Below are 15,282 nucleotides of genomic sequence, written 5' to 3'. Positions count from 1 at the left end.
CTTGTACCTTCGACCACAGAACGATCCAGGCCTCTCTAGCTTAACCTGGTGCCATGAGAACCCTGCTGGCTGACACGTCTCTGTATGTATATATGTCATTCTGACTGACCCCATATACTAGGGGTGGGTTAGAAATTTTGTCCACAAGACCAAAATGTCCCTTCCTCGAGAAGATAGCACATCTTGCTCAAAGCCTGCCTGCCGCAGACCAGAGATTCATCACTAGTCCTAAACACCAAAGCACATGCTCTGCGTGAGGATCGCTCCCGCCGGGACTAAGGATGCCTGCTCCCTTTGGGGTCTTTGCTGCCTTTCATCTCACAGCCTCCTCGAGGGTCTCCTGGGCCTCGCGGAGCCCCAGTCTCTCTGGCTGAAGGATGAGGAGGCAGAGGCCGGCATTGAGCGAGGGACTAGGACAGCCCAGGACTTGCTTGAGGCACATTTCAGACCGTTTCTCTTTTTGCAAAAGACGCTTGGTGGCTGAAGAATGCTGCCGTAGCCTGCTCACAAGGCCTGAGGAGGACTCTTGGCAGGCCTGCTGGGTGCGGGGGAAGGAGGTCCAGGGGGTGGGACGGGGGTGGCAGGTAGCAGGGGCAGAGGCTGCAGCAGAGCGACGGGGGCAAACGGGAAGCGGTGGCCCCTCTCGGTCGGCAGCGCCTGGCACAGGCCACATCCACCTAGACCCTGGCACGGCCAGGGCCCAGCAGGGCCCCCCCACATCCCCGCAGGGGCCAGCGTGCTGCGGGGCAGTCTGCCAGGCTCTGGGCTCAATTCGACCCCCTGGCTGGTCATCGGGCAGCTGTGGAGCCTCTGGCCTGGCCTCCAGTGCTCACAAGTCACCCCGGCATACCCGTGCGACCTGGGGATCCCCGCCTGAAGCAGCGGTGGGCCCTGGGACCCTCTGAAGGCAGAGGGAGCGCCCAGTCAAAGGTGCTATGCAGGAGCACGGACCTCCACAGTGGAGGCCTCTGGGGAGGCGGGGGAGGGGAGGGCCTGCTCTGACCCTGAGGGCTGGAGGAGCCCTGACTTCTCCAGGCCTCCAGGGAATCGCAAATCAAGAGGACACACTCAACTCTGGGGCAGGGGGCAAAGCTGCAGGCTCACCTCAGAAGTGGGGAGCCCGGAGCAGACTTTTGCTTGGATTATATACCACCTTCACGTGGGAATAGAAAAAGTGTGCAGACCACTGGCAAAAAGAAAGTCCTCTCCTTTATTGGGCCCCCTCTTTGAGCTCCTCGCTCTGTCTCATCCTTTTCCCCAGCCCTCCCCCCTTCTGGGCCTCCGTCCTCTGCTGGGGAACAGTGGAGGTGTGTGGCCGTCCCCAGGGGTCCCAGGGAAGGTTGTCCAAGCTTGGAGCAACCTCAGATCCACAGGATATCCACAGCATCCTTTGCATATTGATAAAGAAGGTGAGCACATTTCCACTTGGTGTTCCAGAACAGGAGCCCCTGTGAACTTACTACCCAGGGAACGATGAAAAAGAGAGAGATCGGTGGACCAAACACAGATGACAAGAGACCATTCCTGTAGATGAGCCTCTATTTGTCGTGTGTGGCCAACCGTCAGGTCTTCCAGGAAACTTTGTTGGCAGAGAACATACCCTGACCTTCAGTATGAGGAACCTTTTGATGGACAATGTGACACAGAGGGGACATTTAAAAACTCTAATGTTGGTGTCGCTCAGAGAGGACAGCCAACAGCCCGCAGATTTGAGTTTTGTTTCCTTCGAAGTTCCCAGGATGTCATACTCATTTGTCCTCCTACTTTCATACCGTGCAGACACTGAGATTCGGTCGTCCGGTATTTTTCCCAACCGACAATGTACATACCTCGTCATCACAATAAAGGGGAACAGTTCCGTCTGTCCCAGAAGCGACTCACCTGCAGTGGCTTCTCCTTCATTGTCATTCTGAGACTGTCACAAGGCCCTCACAGGGAGGAATATTCAGTGCTCCTGACAGCTGAGTCCTTTTACTAAACCCTCTCTCGAAGGGGACTTGAGGCTCAGAAATCTGAAAAATGACCTCTTCCAATCCTTCCTTCCAAGCTTCTCAGGGACTGTCCTTCCCTCCCTCATCCTCTCTACACCTTTGAGGCAGGCAGCCCTTTCCCAGACAGATTTCTGAAATCGTTTTGGTGGGCACAGCTTCAATTCAGTGGGGGGCTCAGGAAAAAAGTAGCAAAACACACCACAAAAGGAAATACACACTTGGGACTTTGAGCAGGGCTCCACGATGGACTGTTTCAAAGGGAGGAAAACAAGTGGAAATATTAACCGGTGAGTATCAGAGCTGTTCTTCAAAGAGCTGAGTGACACATAACAGAAAACAACGTAATGAACGGTGATTGAATTTAATACCCCAAACAGATGGTATTCCATTTTTTTTCCCTCAAAAGCAGATTGCTCACCTGATTGAAAAATAATTTTAAGCCCTTGTCCCAAACCCAGTTGTTTAACTCCTGTTGTATCCACATGTGTGTGATCCGGTTTATTTCCCTTACTTTGGAAATCTGACCATGAAATCATTTCTACTTTTTTCTAGTGGATACTTGAGGACCCCAGACCACCTACCTTATTTATTTGAGGAATTGCAGTTACACTGAGCCCCAAATTGTCCAGAAATGAAGGGACCGCTAAGTTAAAGCAGTGTCTCTACATGCTCTGGTCAAAAGGAGAGATTCTTGTGGGCACTTTGGTAGATCTCCCCGAAAAAGACTCCACAGATTTTATTCTAAACCCATCTTCCCCTGCATTTCTGAGGGTCCCTGACACACCTTCAGCTCCAGTTGGCTATTTTTTGAGGCGACACCCTTGAACCACCAGAAGGGCAGAACCCAGAGGTTCAGGCTCAGCTCTAAAACCCATGATCCTGGTGAAGGTGGTGGGATTTTTTTTTAAAAAAATAAAAGTCAGACATTTAAGAAATCATTTTAAATCCTTACTGAAGCAAAATAAATCCATCTTACTTTGACTTTGAAAATACTTTTATTTGAATAGTAAATAGTTATACAGTTGAAACAGTTCTATTGAAGCTTTCTATAAATAGCTAACAATTAAGAAAATAATGTATGTAGAAAAGAGATTGCATTTAAAAGTAAGAGCTGTCGGTTGTACACGGGCCTCAGGGGCCCTTCGAGCAGAATAAAATGGTAGGTTGTCTGTAATTTGCTCAGATAGGTATAAAAGTTAAAACTTTTAACAGATTCCTTTAGAAAAAGGCTGTCTTCTAAAATGCACAGTGAAATGTCAAGAGTGGCGGGGGGGGAGCGTACAAAAAAAAAGATCTGCAATCAAATAATATCATAATCTTCATAATTAATATAAATAAATAAAGAATAAATAACAATTACTCATAAATCAACATATACATTTAGAACTCATATAATCCTACCTCAACAAAGATGATCAAACCAAAGTCTTATATGACATATTGAGGCAGTTTCTACAGCATTTTCTGAAAATTCCCTTCCCTCCCCCCAAAAACAATCCCAAACAGACAACAGTTCAAGGCATTTGTGGCTATGCTAAAGAAAACTCTTTTTTAAGCGATTTGATTTGTTCACATACAAAAAGGTAAAGCCAGACTCCAGCAGTTCACAAGCCATAATAAAGCTAATCGTGTGGGAAGTTCAATTTACAGCCTGTGAAATATAAAGGCATTTATTCCTCAAGATTCACCCAAAACAACCCGTACGCTACATACATAGAGAGCAGAGATTGGGTGGGCGAGAGCAAACCGCATTTCTAGACCATGAACACAGCGAACACTAGCAAGCACGGCTCTCGGCTCCAAGGGGCAGCTTCCAACCACGAGACACACGCACGCGTACAGCTTTTCTCTCTTGTACAAAAGGAGATTGGCTCCTGTTGCGCCAAGGAGGGAAAGGGGACACGACGCAAGACCGGCGGGAGGTCCAGAAGGAGTCACAACGAGAGGATCGGGGTGAAGCGGAGACAGCACCGTCACCGGGGGTGCGCGCCCCCGGCGCGGACGCGGGGTCGGGGCGCGCGGGGCGCGCTCTCCTCGTGGGTCTCCGAGAGAAGGCACAGTTCGGGGGCGGGGGGCGGGGGGGCGGGGTGGAGGGCGCGCTCTAGCAGGCCGGGCGCACGGGCACCTGCAGGAGGATCACCTGTCTGTTCTCCGACGGGTGGCACTTGTTGATGTGTCGCGTGAGACCGGGCGAGCTGTAGAAGGTGGCCGGGCAGTACTTGCAGGGGAACACCTGGGCGGCGTGCAGCAGGCGCAGGTGGCGCTCCTGGGCGCCCTTGCTGGGGAACGTCTCCCCGCACACCGGGCACAGGTGGCACTCGGCGGGAGCACTCAGGCCCAGCACGCCGGCCGCCTCGCCGTCGCCCGCCGCCTCCTGGGGTGCCTTCTCCTCGGGCCCCGGGTACAAGGCCAGCAGGTCCTCGGCCGGAGGCGCGGGCGGCGCGCCCTTGGCCTGCAGCGCCTGGTGATGCGCCAGCAGGTGCTTGCGCAGATAGGCCTGGCGGCGGAACTTCTTGGCGCAGTGGTGGCACTCGTAGAGCCCGTCCTCGGAGCCCGACTCGGACACGCCGCCGGGGCTCGGCGTGTCGCGGTCGCTGCCGCCGCCGCCGGTCGCCTCCCGCGCCTCGGCCCTGGCGGCGGCTTCAGGCTCGGACGCGCGGGCGGCGGCGGGCGCAGGCCGCGGTTTGTGCCAGCGGCGGTGCGAGGCCAGGTTGGCCGGGCAGCTGAAGACCTTGGCGCACTCGGGGCAGCGGTACTCCACGCGCACGATGCGCGAGCACTTGTGCTGCGCCAGCGCGAACGGGTCGGCGTACTCCTCCTTGCAGAGCTGGCAGATGAACTCGCCCAGCGGCCGCGCGGCGCCCCCCGCCCGGCCCCGCGGCGCCTCCACCGGGCCCTCCTTGATCTTGAGCCCGAGCACAGGCGACGTGGTCACCTCGTCCTCGAAGTGCAGCTTGCGGATGGCTTTGGGCTTCTTGGCGCCCGGGGCCTTGGCCACCTTGGCGGGCGGCTCGGCGGCGGCGGCGGCGGCGGGGGGCGCGGGCCGCTTGCCCGGGGGCCGCAGGGAGGCGGCGGGGGGCAGCGGCGGGCCGGGCCCGGGGCCGCGAGCCGCTTCGGCGCCCGCGGAGAACGCCGTGCCCATCTTGAGCTCGGCGGGCGCGAAGAGCAGCGGGTCGCCGCCGCAGGTGCCGGTGCCGCCGGTGCCGCCGCCGCCCGCGCCGCCCGCGCCGCCGCCCGCGCCGCCGCCGCCGAGCAGGGCTGCGGGCGTGGGGAAGGACTCGGCCGAGACCGGCGACCCGAGGTTGAAGCTGCGCTCGAAGTACTTGTGCTTCTCGTGCTCGCGGCTCACGGGCCGCGTGGGGCTGTAGAGCGGCGCCGGGTGCGCGGCCTCGGGGTTGCCGAAGTGCGCGGCCCGCGGGCCCGGCGGGGGCGGCGGCGGCGGCGGCGGCGGCGGGCCCGGCGCGCAGGCGAGCGCGGCAGCGAGCGCCGCATGGGCGCGCTCGGCGGGCGGCGGCGGCGGCGGCAGCGGGCCCGGCCCCGGCCCCGGGCTCGGCGCGGGGGGCGAGGCGCGGGCGCCCCCGCAGCCCGGCGACAGCAGCGGCGCGCGGTCGCCGTCCTCGCCGCCGCGGACGCGGTAGGACACGGGCGTGGACTTCTTGCTGCGCTTCACCAGGAAGCCGCGGGGCATGTTGGCGCGGCGCGAGGGCAAGGCGCTGGCTCCCAGGTCCCGCCTCGGCGCTCGGCGCTCGGCGCTCGGCCCCGGCCCCCGCGGCCCTCAGTGGCCCTCAGTGGCCCCGGCCCATGGCCCGGGCGCGGCGGCTGCGGGACTCGCGCGGCGCTGGCGCGGCTCGGCCCGGCTCGGCCCGGCTCTGCGCCCTGCACGCGCGTCCCAGTCCCCGGGCCCGGGCGCCGCTCCCTTTTAACGGGGGGAGGGGGCCATTGTTCTCGCCTCCCGCTTCCCCCGGAGCCAATCAGCGCGCCCGCAGCGCCTCCGCCCGGCCGGGTGGGAGGGCGGCGGGGCGGCAGAAAGGGGGCCGGGACTCGGGGGTCGCCCGGTAGGTGCGGCAGATGTACCTGAGGGCGCGGGGCCCCCGCGCGCGCCCCGCCCGGCGCCGCCGCCGCCGCCGCCGCCCCGCCCGGCCCAGGCACACGCCCGGCCCCGCCTCCCTTCACGGTCGGCTGCTCCTCTATGGGGAGGCGCACGTGCCTGGGCTTTGTGTCTCTCCTCCGGGGGGCGCGGAGCCGCCAAATGGGCCCGTCCGTCAGCGCGACAATGCGCGCCCCCCTCCCGCGCGGGGATTACCCGCGGGTCGCGAGCAAAATAGCAACAAAGGAGAAGAATGGCCCCAAATATGTCAGGAGGGTTCAACCCTCGAGCCGGCGCGGAGGGGGAGTTGAGCGCGCTGACTGGGCGGGGGCCGCGGGGGCAGCAGCAGGCGCGGGGGCGATCGGCGGGAGGGGGTCGGGGAGGCGCAGGGACCCCTCCTGGCGTCTGGGAAGTCGTCAGAAATGGAAAATAGCGGCAAAGCGCAGGCGGCCGGCAGCCTGGGCCGGGTGGGCCGCGGGACCCAGGGGTCCCAAACTTGGGTAGAGGATCCGGCTCGCTGGCCGCAGCCCAGCGCGAGGTTCGTGGTGGCGGACGCGGTGCGCCCGCGTGCGTCTGGAAGGTTTATCTGGAGTTTGGAGACAGTTGGCACCGCACTTGAATCGCGGCGGACGCAGCGCTGGGGCGGGCCGCGGGGGGGGGGGGGGGGGCAAGTTGGGCCGGGCTCCAAAAGGAACTTGAATTTCTGAACTTTTCTTTTCTTTCTTTTTTTTTTTTTTTAAGTTCTCCGAGGCTCGAGAATGGGCAACCTTAGCGGAGCCCGGCCGAGGCCGCTGTGGGCGTCCGCGGGGCGCGCGGCTGGGCTGGTCCGGGAGGAGCTGGCCGCAGGCCGGAGCGCGCGGCCGGCCGCGTGCGCCGCACTGAAGTTGGTTTCCGCTCGCCCCGCGCAGCCTCATGCATTTTCATTCGGAGCGGGCGTTTTGTCTGCCGGCTGACATCAGATGCTAAATCAAGGGCTCCAATCAAGGCGCAGCGGAATAAAGGGGCCGCCAGTCTGGGCGCACCCCCCCTCCCGGAGCCGTGCCCCCTTCACCTTTGTGAAGGAAATTAACCTCCCGCTATTGAGCGCCGGTCGCGGCCAATCTGGACGCAAAAGAGACGCGTGCTGCCGGCCCGGGGGAGGCGGGGGCAATCTGTCCTCGGAGGCGGGCGGCGGCCTCCCCCGGCCACCAGGAAAAGACAACAGCGCAGATCCGCGCACTCACAACCCCTGCCCACCACCCGGCCGCCCCGTAGGACCCAGATCCGGCCCTAGCCCACGTCCCTCCCCAGCCCAGCCCCGAGGAGACACAAAAGGCAGGATGTCCGGGGGACCGGGGCGGAACCCCAAGAGTGCGTGGTGGGCCTGATCACCCATCACTAGGGAACTAATAGTAAAGCTGCAGAAAATGTCATTATGTGGGGAGGAAAATGTCACTTTATTGAGAGAAAAGGAAACGGACATTTTCCTGGAAAGCTTGTGCTGGGTTTGCTTATGCTTAATGCCACTGAAGGTATTTAATTCTTTTTGTGTTTTCCATCCGAAAATATCCTGGCGGAGAAATTAAGCAGTTTTTGTTTTTGTTTTTGTTTTTTTTAAGAATCTGTATGAGTAATAAGTTGTAATGAGGACATTTGTTAGGCTTAGTTAATCAAAGGGTTAATCAAGCCGGTTAATCGAAAGGAAAGATGTTTGATGATTTTATGCTTGTGATCTTTTTGAGCTCAGACTAAAAGAAGAATACATAGAATGGAATATATTTTGAAAGCTCTCACCCTCGTTTTAAAAATTCTAACTGTGGTGAATGCTAGTCCTCAAAAAAGTCAGAAATTCTAAAATGAGCTTATCTAAAATTCATAAATAGGTTTCAATCTAAAAGTAACTGATGTTATTTCCTTGCTCCTTTGAGCACTGATTAACACTGCTGATGAAATTAGAAGTAGTAGACAGATTCCGGGACAGCTTTGGCCAATTTTATTTTCTAATCACGAAACCCATCTGGATTGTGGAATAATAGGGCGGGGGCTCAGCCCGCCGTCCCCAACTGACTAAGGGGTGTTTGGTCTTGCCTGTGTAACACTGCTTTCATCGAACAGATAACAGGGAGTTAGTCACCTTGTGAATCCTTTAAAAATAACAACACCCGTAATTGTAAAGGAGGGGGTGTGGGAAAGCAAAAACAAAACAAAACAAACAAAAACAAAAACAAAAACAAAAAAACACACCCAAAGCAAAATCCTGCCTGAATGCAGTGAATTCAAACCGGTTCTGAATCAAGCCTAGAGAATCTATTGAACACTATTGAGATACTGAGATTCAGTGGATCTTTTGCTTCATTTGTGGTTTTTAGTCTTGCCAGCGAAGAGGAAATCTGACTTCAAGACGAGTACGGTCAACATAAATGGAAACTTGAAAGGTGCCAGTGTCAGAAACTAATCTGATGTCTCAGGACTGGGCAAGAATTAGGCTGAGGGCGCGCGCACACACCAGCGACCTGCAAGTAAGTACCGCCTTGCACCTGGTCCTAAGTTTCCGTTGTCTTCTGAGTGATCTCATTTCTCAAAATCTGCGCGCCTGCAGGGATGGGGACTTGGGGTGGAGACATTTGTCTTCTGGGAAGGGCAAAGCGCCACCTGGTTGCGCCGGGGCGGCCGGCCTTGACGCGCTGCGATCCCGAGTGGGAGCCGCTTGGAGCTGGGTGGGGGAAACTACGAGCCCTCCTTTGCCGGCCTCCAGAGGAGCTTCGCGGGAGTCGGCGAGCACAGGGCTGCAAGGCGAGAGCGCGAAGTGCCCTTCCCAGGCCGCGGGCGACGCCTCCCCTTCTGCGGGGTCGGTCCAGGGCCGCGCTTCGCAGACCTTCGGCAGCCTCTCTGCTTCTCGTCGTTGCCGACCCCGACCGGGCTGCGGGTTCTTCCTTGGACGGCTGCGGGGCTGGAGGCCGCGGGCGCTCTGGTTTTTTTTTTTTTTTTCTTTTCTTTTGGTACTAGTGTCCCAGGTAGCCGTCGGGGAGCGCGCGGGGTTCACTGGGAACCCGGCTCAGAGTCTAGCTCCGAGGAGTTTCTCGAAAGCGCAAACGTAAAATAGGTGTCCAGGCGGGGACTTTGGGCCTAGGAATTGCCCCTGGGGTGTCGAGTTGCCCAGGCGGCCCTCGGGCCCCTGAGAGGCGAAGACGCGAGGGTCCGCAGTCCCGCTGCGCGGCGCACTTAGTGACCCCGGGAGGGGCGAGAGGGGGTGCGCAGCGCTCCCGCGCCAACACCCCGGTCCCCGCTCTGCCGGGCACCCCGCTGCCGGGCTCCCAGAAGCCCCCACCCCGGGCCCCCCGCGCCCCCCGCGCCCACCCGGCCTGAGCCGCGCCGCAGCCGCGCCCGCCCGCCAGTCAGTGCGCGGGGCGAGCGCGGGGCCCGCGCGGGGCCCGAGCCTGGGAGAGGCTTTGTGTTCGCAGGAATGAGGGGTCGCTGTGCGTCCGTCCCAGGGGCACGCGAGAGACACGCGCAGCCCGCCCGCCCGCTGCCCCGCCCGGCCCGGTGCGGCCTCCAGGCACCTTCCGGGCCCCCGCCCGCGGGCCGTCGCCTTTGTTCGGCACATTAGCATAAAGCTGCCTTGGATCTCTCGTTTAAATAATTCCACACAAAAGGGGAGTGCATGAAAGAGAGCGAACAAGGGAGGATCCGCGAGGCTGCGCCTTCCGCGGGGCGCGGGGAGGGACCGCGCTCGAGTGTGTGCCTCCCTGGGAGTTCGCAGTGCCCCCGGCAATCTGCTGCGCACCCATTATTCGGCCGGGGGCCGGCGGGGTGGCGGGCCGCCTCTTTTATCCGCGCGGCCGTGCCGTCGGGGCCGCGGCGCGCTCCGTGAAGTGCCCTCGGGGCTGTTGGTTTCCGCCTCGGGTGGGTCCCGGGGAGGGGAGGGGGCCAGAGGCTGCCGGGCCCCGCTGCGCGAAGGCGCTGTCGGCTGGGGCTGGCGGAGGCCGCGCCAGAAAACACGGAACAGCCGGAGGCGGAGACTCGTGCCGTGAGCGCTGGGCTGGCCCCGAGCGGACCCGGACGACCTGGGACGTGGGGCGAACGGGGGACTGCGGGCGCCGGGGCAGCGCTCCCCGCTCCCCGCTCCGCGCTCCCCGCTCCGCGCTCCCCCCTCCCGCGCGCCGCCGTCGCAGCAGACACTGGCCGGGAGGGCCGCGGGGCCTCGGTCCCGCCCCCGCCCGCCCGCCCGCCCCAGGGGGTCCTGGGGTGGCTGGGCCCTGGGGGAGGAAGGGGTGCATACAGCATCTGGGCCTCGGCGCCCCGTTTCCCGTGGCTGCTTTGGGGCCTGGGTGTGAGTGTGCGTTCGCCGTGCCCCCTAACCCTCTCCTACCCCATCTCTGGCCTCCCTCCTCCGTCCCACCCTGTCCCTGCCGTCCTCCCCTCCTCCCCCCATCCTGGTCTCCTCCCTACCCCTCCCTCTCCAGTCTCTCACACCCCGACTCACCACGCACGCACACACGCGCGCGCGCGCACACACACACACGCCCGGCTCCCGCAGCCCCCACTCTCCGACTCCCACCTTCAACTCCCCTTCTTTCTCTCCGCCTCTCCCCCACGCAGCTCTTCCCCCTCCTCCCCCTTCTATCTCTCCCTCCTCTCCCCTCCGGTCGGCCCGGCCCGCTCCTCCCCCGGCTCTCCTCTCCCCCTCTCTTCTCCCTCCCTTCTCCCCCCTCCCTCCCTCTCCCCCCACCCTGCTCCCCCTCTGGCTCTCCCCCCTCCCCGCAGGCCAACGTGTGTTATTTTATTTGTCTAGAGAGAGCCTATTTGTTCAGTGATGTGTGGCCTCCTGGCCGCCGGCTTTAATGGGGAATGCGGAGGCTCGGGGCCTGGGAGCATTAGCATACAGCTGCCGGCCCGCGGCTCCCGCAGCCCAGCCCCGTCGTCACCTCGTCTCTGCCGGAGAACAATCAACAGCTCCTCACCAGCGGCGCTTTCGAGCCCCGCTCCCAGCTTCTTGGCCAGCGCTCCCTCACCCGGTGCCGGGCGCGCTGTCTCGCTCCCTCTCTCTCACACACTCTTCTTCCAAGGGTAAATATTGACTGGCTGGCTGCACATTTTCTCCTCGGTGCAGTGCTCCCTTTCCTCTATCAGCTCATCTTTTGTTGTCCTTTGGCCTTGCTGCCGCGTTTGGGTCTAATGCCGGGAGCCAGTTCTGGAGAGGGGGTGGGTGTACTCATCACAAACCCACCTCCCAGCCGGAGGCCTGTGATTTGCAGGACTAAAACTTGGGGAAGTGAACTTGGGTGTTTTCTGTCACTGTGCTTTGTTCAAAACTACAGAATTCCAAGATTAGCCCTAGAGCCCAAGAGGTCCCCTGCTCAACAGCAAATGCTGACCTAACGTATGCAGGGACTTCACGCATTCATCTGTCCACAGCATCCATGTGGGGGCACGCACAGAGAAGTCCCAGTATTGCTCCCTCGCCGCCACCCGTTCTTTTGCCAGGCTTTATCATTGGTGAGGAGTCAGGATCTTTATTCTCTCCAAGCCCTAGACGTGGTCAATTTCAAGGCCAAATCGATGACTCTGGGGTTCTTCGCTCACTCTGGCAAAAGTTGTCCCGCAGTGGTAACACGCTGAAGTCCACGCATATGGGCTGAAGTTGATGCCTAGACCCAGGAAATTATTCACTTTGTGAATATGGGCCGATGGTGAGAATGACCTCATCAGACATTCTGGAGACGTCCATTGTGGATGTTTTCAAATCCAAGCCTACTTTTTAAAAAGCAAAGAAAAACTATCACACATAGGATAGTTAAGTTTTAAGGTTGGCATTGCCATGTGGGGTCACATGTATGTGACTCAAAAGCTTTTAATGGTAATACTTGGTCAAAGAAATCCTAACTGTTGATCTTTGAAATTGTTCTGTTAATCTCCACCCAAGGGTCCCAGGGCCTGTCACAGGAAACTCACTCCATTGGCTGATGAATTTGACCCAGGACCTCCCCCCGGGGGAGGGGGCGCCGGTGGGAGAGGGGGGACAGATCCTCAAGCTGCCTTATTGGCTAGCCCCTGAAATAGGGTTCTGTGTGTAGTTGGTTTGCAGTTCCAGGAGCCAGCCAACCAGTAGGGATTGTTCTCCATTCCAGTTTCACAGTTTGTAGCCTATGGCCAAAGCTGGGCCTCCCTTTAAATGACCCATGCATCTGGGTAAAACATATGCATGAAGGAATTAGCAGACTTCATTGCTTGCCTTCGATTGAAGCAGAAAAATCGGAATCCAGTTTTCTGGAACAGTTTTCTTTTTGAGACATATCAGTTTGATAATGGGTGTATAATTCTGCATCACCAACTCTGAGTTTTCCTCTTAATGGCTGTGTGCCCCTTGTAATGTGCCAACTTTTGCTAGAGGTTAACATAAATACGAAAAAAAGGAAAAAACTGGAATTCCATCCGTAAAAAACAATTTTAAGTCCTGCTGACCAAAAATTCAGATATGAACAGGGTCACACTATCTATTAAAAGAGATCCAAATAAACGAAAACTACTGTTCCTGCATTCATATGTTTTCTAGTGGGCACTGACATTGCTTTATTTATAAGAAAGAGGGTTTTGGAGCCACATTACAGGTGACATGTGCCAGAGGCTCTGCGGAGCAGAGCAACAGTGCTAAGGGTCAAAGGTAATGAACTAAACTGATTCCCCACTACTATTTTCTGATCTAAAACCTGCGTGTGGGCCTGTGTGATCTTTGAGTTTTCGCTCTCCTAACCCACAAGGTTAAAATACAGAAATTATGACAGCAGCTGTGTCATTTTCAAAGTTCCCATACACTCTCCTAGGCAGTGAGTTCTTACGATGTTGAATTACAGGGCTAATCTCCTATCATCTGTTTCACCAGTTTTCCATACTAGGCAGAGTCCTTTTTCCTTCCTCTCCTCTCCTCCTCTCCTCTCCTCTCCTCTCCTCTCCTCTCCTCTCCTCTCCTCTCCTCTCCTCTCCTCTCCTCTCCTCTCCTCTCCTCTCCTCTCCTCTCCTCTCCTCTCCTCTCCTCTCCTCTCCTCTCCTCTCCTCTCTCTCCTTTCCTTTCTTCTTTTTTTTTCTTTTATCACCCAGGAGTATTACTGGGTAAGCAGGTGAGGAACTACCACAATTGGCGGCAGGGCATTTCAGGAAATCACTATCACACCCAACGAAAAAAAACGAGTTTCACGTAGTACATCCCACTTTATTGCTGATCATTCTGCCCTGTAATAGGCCTGGTGCTCAGAAGCGGCTCCCTGCCCCAGGATAGAGACCCACGGCCGTGCGCCGCCTACTGGAGCGATAGAAAACTTCAGGGGTTGGTAGAGGCGGAAAAGCAGCCACAGAACCCTGCGGGGGCTCCCGGGTGGCGCCGGGCCTCAGAAGGGTTTCCTCACCCCCAGGAGCTCCGGGGGTGAAGACGGTAAAGGGAGACCCCGGCCACAGCTAGATGATGCCTGGCCACGCGTACATGGGCAAGTGGTAGTGATTATAGTGCAGGTAGTCCAGAATGCTCTTCTCCACCAGCGACTTGTAGATGGTTTCCTGGAAGACTCTTTTGAGATATTTCCTGGGTTTCTCCTTCAGGCTGATTTCCTCATCTTCTATCTGCCGGGCTAACTGTTCTATGGAAGGAAAGTCTTCCTCCTGGAAAATGCAGGAAGAGGCCACATCACAGAAATTACTTGGACAAGAAGAGGACAGTTTCACTAAAATTTGAAAAAGTGCTCGCCTTCTCGAGGATGGTCATTTCCCCCCTAGTTTTTAAAATTTTTCATTTGTAAAAAAGATTTTATTTATCTTTCATGGGAGACATAGAGGGAGAGAGGCAGAAACAGGCAGAGGGAAAAGCAGGTTCCCTGCAGGGATCCCGACGTGGGACTCGATCCCAGGACCCCTGGGATCATGATCTGAGCCGAAGGCAGATGCTCAACCACTGAGCCACCCAGATGCCCCTAAATTTTTCATTTTTAAAAAAGATTTATTTATTTATTCATGAGAAACAGAGAGACAGAGAGGTAGAGACGCAGGCAGAGGGAGAAGCAGGCTCCATGCAGGGAGCCCGTCGTGGGACTTGATCCTAGGTCTCCAGGATCATGCCCTGGGCTGAAGGTGACACTAAACCACCGAGCTACCCAGGGTACCCAATTTTTCATTTTTTAATTGTGCAAAATAAACATAAGATTTACTGCTATAACCTTTTTTTTAAATATAAAGGATAATTTATTTAAGTAGTAACCCAGGATACACATATAAGAAAGTCATCCAATTATGAAGAAAACAGAATTGCACCATGTATTTTGTCAATTGCTATAGAAAAGAAAAATAGAGAATCTTTTGCCCTTAAAGCCTGAAATCTTTGAGTGACAAGAGTTTATTTTTTAATTTTGTTTTATCTATTTTTAAATTTAAATTCAATTAATGATCATATAGTGTATTATTAATTTCAGAGGTAGAGTTTAGTGATTCATCAGTCTTCTAGAACACCCAGTACTCATCACACCATGCGCTTTAACAATTTTTTAAAGTGTACGATTCACTAATGCTGAGGACATTCACATTGTACAACCATTGTCAGCTCCTGGCCGTTCCCATTCTACTTTCTGTCCATGGATTTACTACTCTGGGGACTTCATATAAGTGCGATCAAACGGCAAATATTTGTCTTCTTGTTACTGGCGTACTTCACTTGGCATAATGTTCTCAAGGTTCAGCAATTTTAAATTCTTTTCCTTTTTTTTTAAAAGATTTTATTTATTCATGAGCAACACACACACACACACACACACAGAGAGAGAGAGAGAGAGAGAGAGAGAGAGAGAGAGTGAGAGTGAGAGAGAGGCAGAGACACAGGCAGAGGGAGAAGCAGGCTCCATGCAGGAAGCCTGATGTGGGACTCCATCCCAGGTCTCCAGGATCAGGCCCTGGGCGCTAAACCGCTGAGCCACCTGGGCTGCCCCAGTTTTATATTCTTAATACAGGTAAAAATGATCTGCAGGTCACACGTGTTTTAAAAATAAGAAGTGATTAAACATTTTTACATGAAAACTTCTAGATGTTTCATGTGGCTACAGCCCTGTTAGGTTCTTAGTAAAGTCAAATTTTATTGACATCTTTAAAGATAAGGCTCAGAGAGAATAAAGTTAAAGTTGAGAATCACACAGTGTGTATCTGTAATATAGTAGTGGTTTTTCCAACATTTTATTATAAAAATAAGTTAAA

At 56.5% G+C, this 15,282-nt stretch overlaps 2 protein-coding genes across 2 annotated transcripts in view; both read right to left on the bottom strand.

The window, feature by feature from the left end:
* Window positions 1–4,092: 4,092 nt before the first annotated feature.
* Window positions 4,093–5,679, bottom strand: INSM1 (INSM transcriptional repressor 1). The gene has a single exon (XM_055343488.1). The coding sequence runs from the start codon at window positions 5,677–5,679 to the stop codon at window positions 4,093–4,095; it is 1,587 nt and encodes a 528-aa protein (XP_055199463.1).
* Window positions 5,680–13,394: 7,715 nt separating this feature from the next.
* CFAP61 (cilia and flagella associated protein 61) overlaps window positions 13,395–15,282 on the bottom strand; it is a 277,336-nt gene continuing 275,448 nt past the window's right edge. The window contains exon 27 of the mRNA XM_055306706.1: window positions 13,395–13,707. Within this exon, the coding sequence (XP_055162681.1) occupies window positions 13,507–13,707 (201 nt within the window). The 3' untranslated portion in view covers window positions 13,395–13,506. The remainder of the gene's footprint in view (window positions 13,708–15,282) is intronic.

Source organism: Nyctereutes procyonoides, unplaced genomic scaffold (assembly GCF_905146905.1).
Source record: "Nyctereutes procyonoides isolate TBG_1078 unplaced genomic scaffold, NYPRO_anot_genome, whole genome shotgun sequence".
In the NCBI taxonomy this organism is placed as follows: Eukaryota; Metazoa; Chordata; class Mammalia; order Carnivora; family Canidae; genus Nyctereutes; species Nyctereutes procyonoides.
Note: the sequence above shows the minus strand (reverse complement) of the source record. Positions and strands in the feature narration are given on the sequence as shown.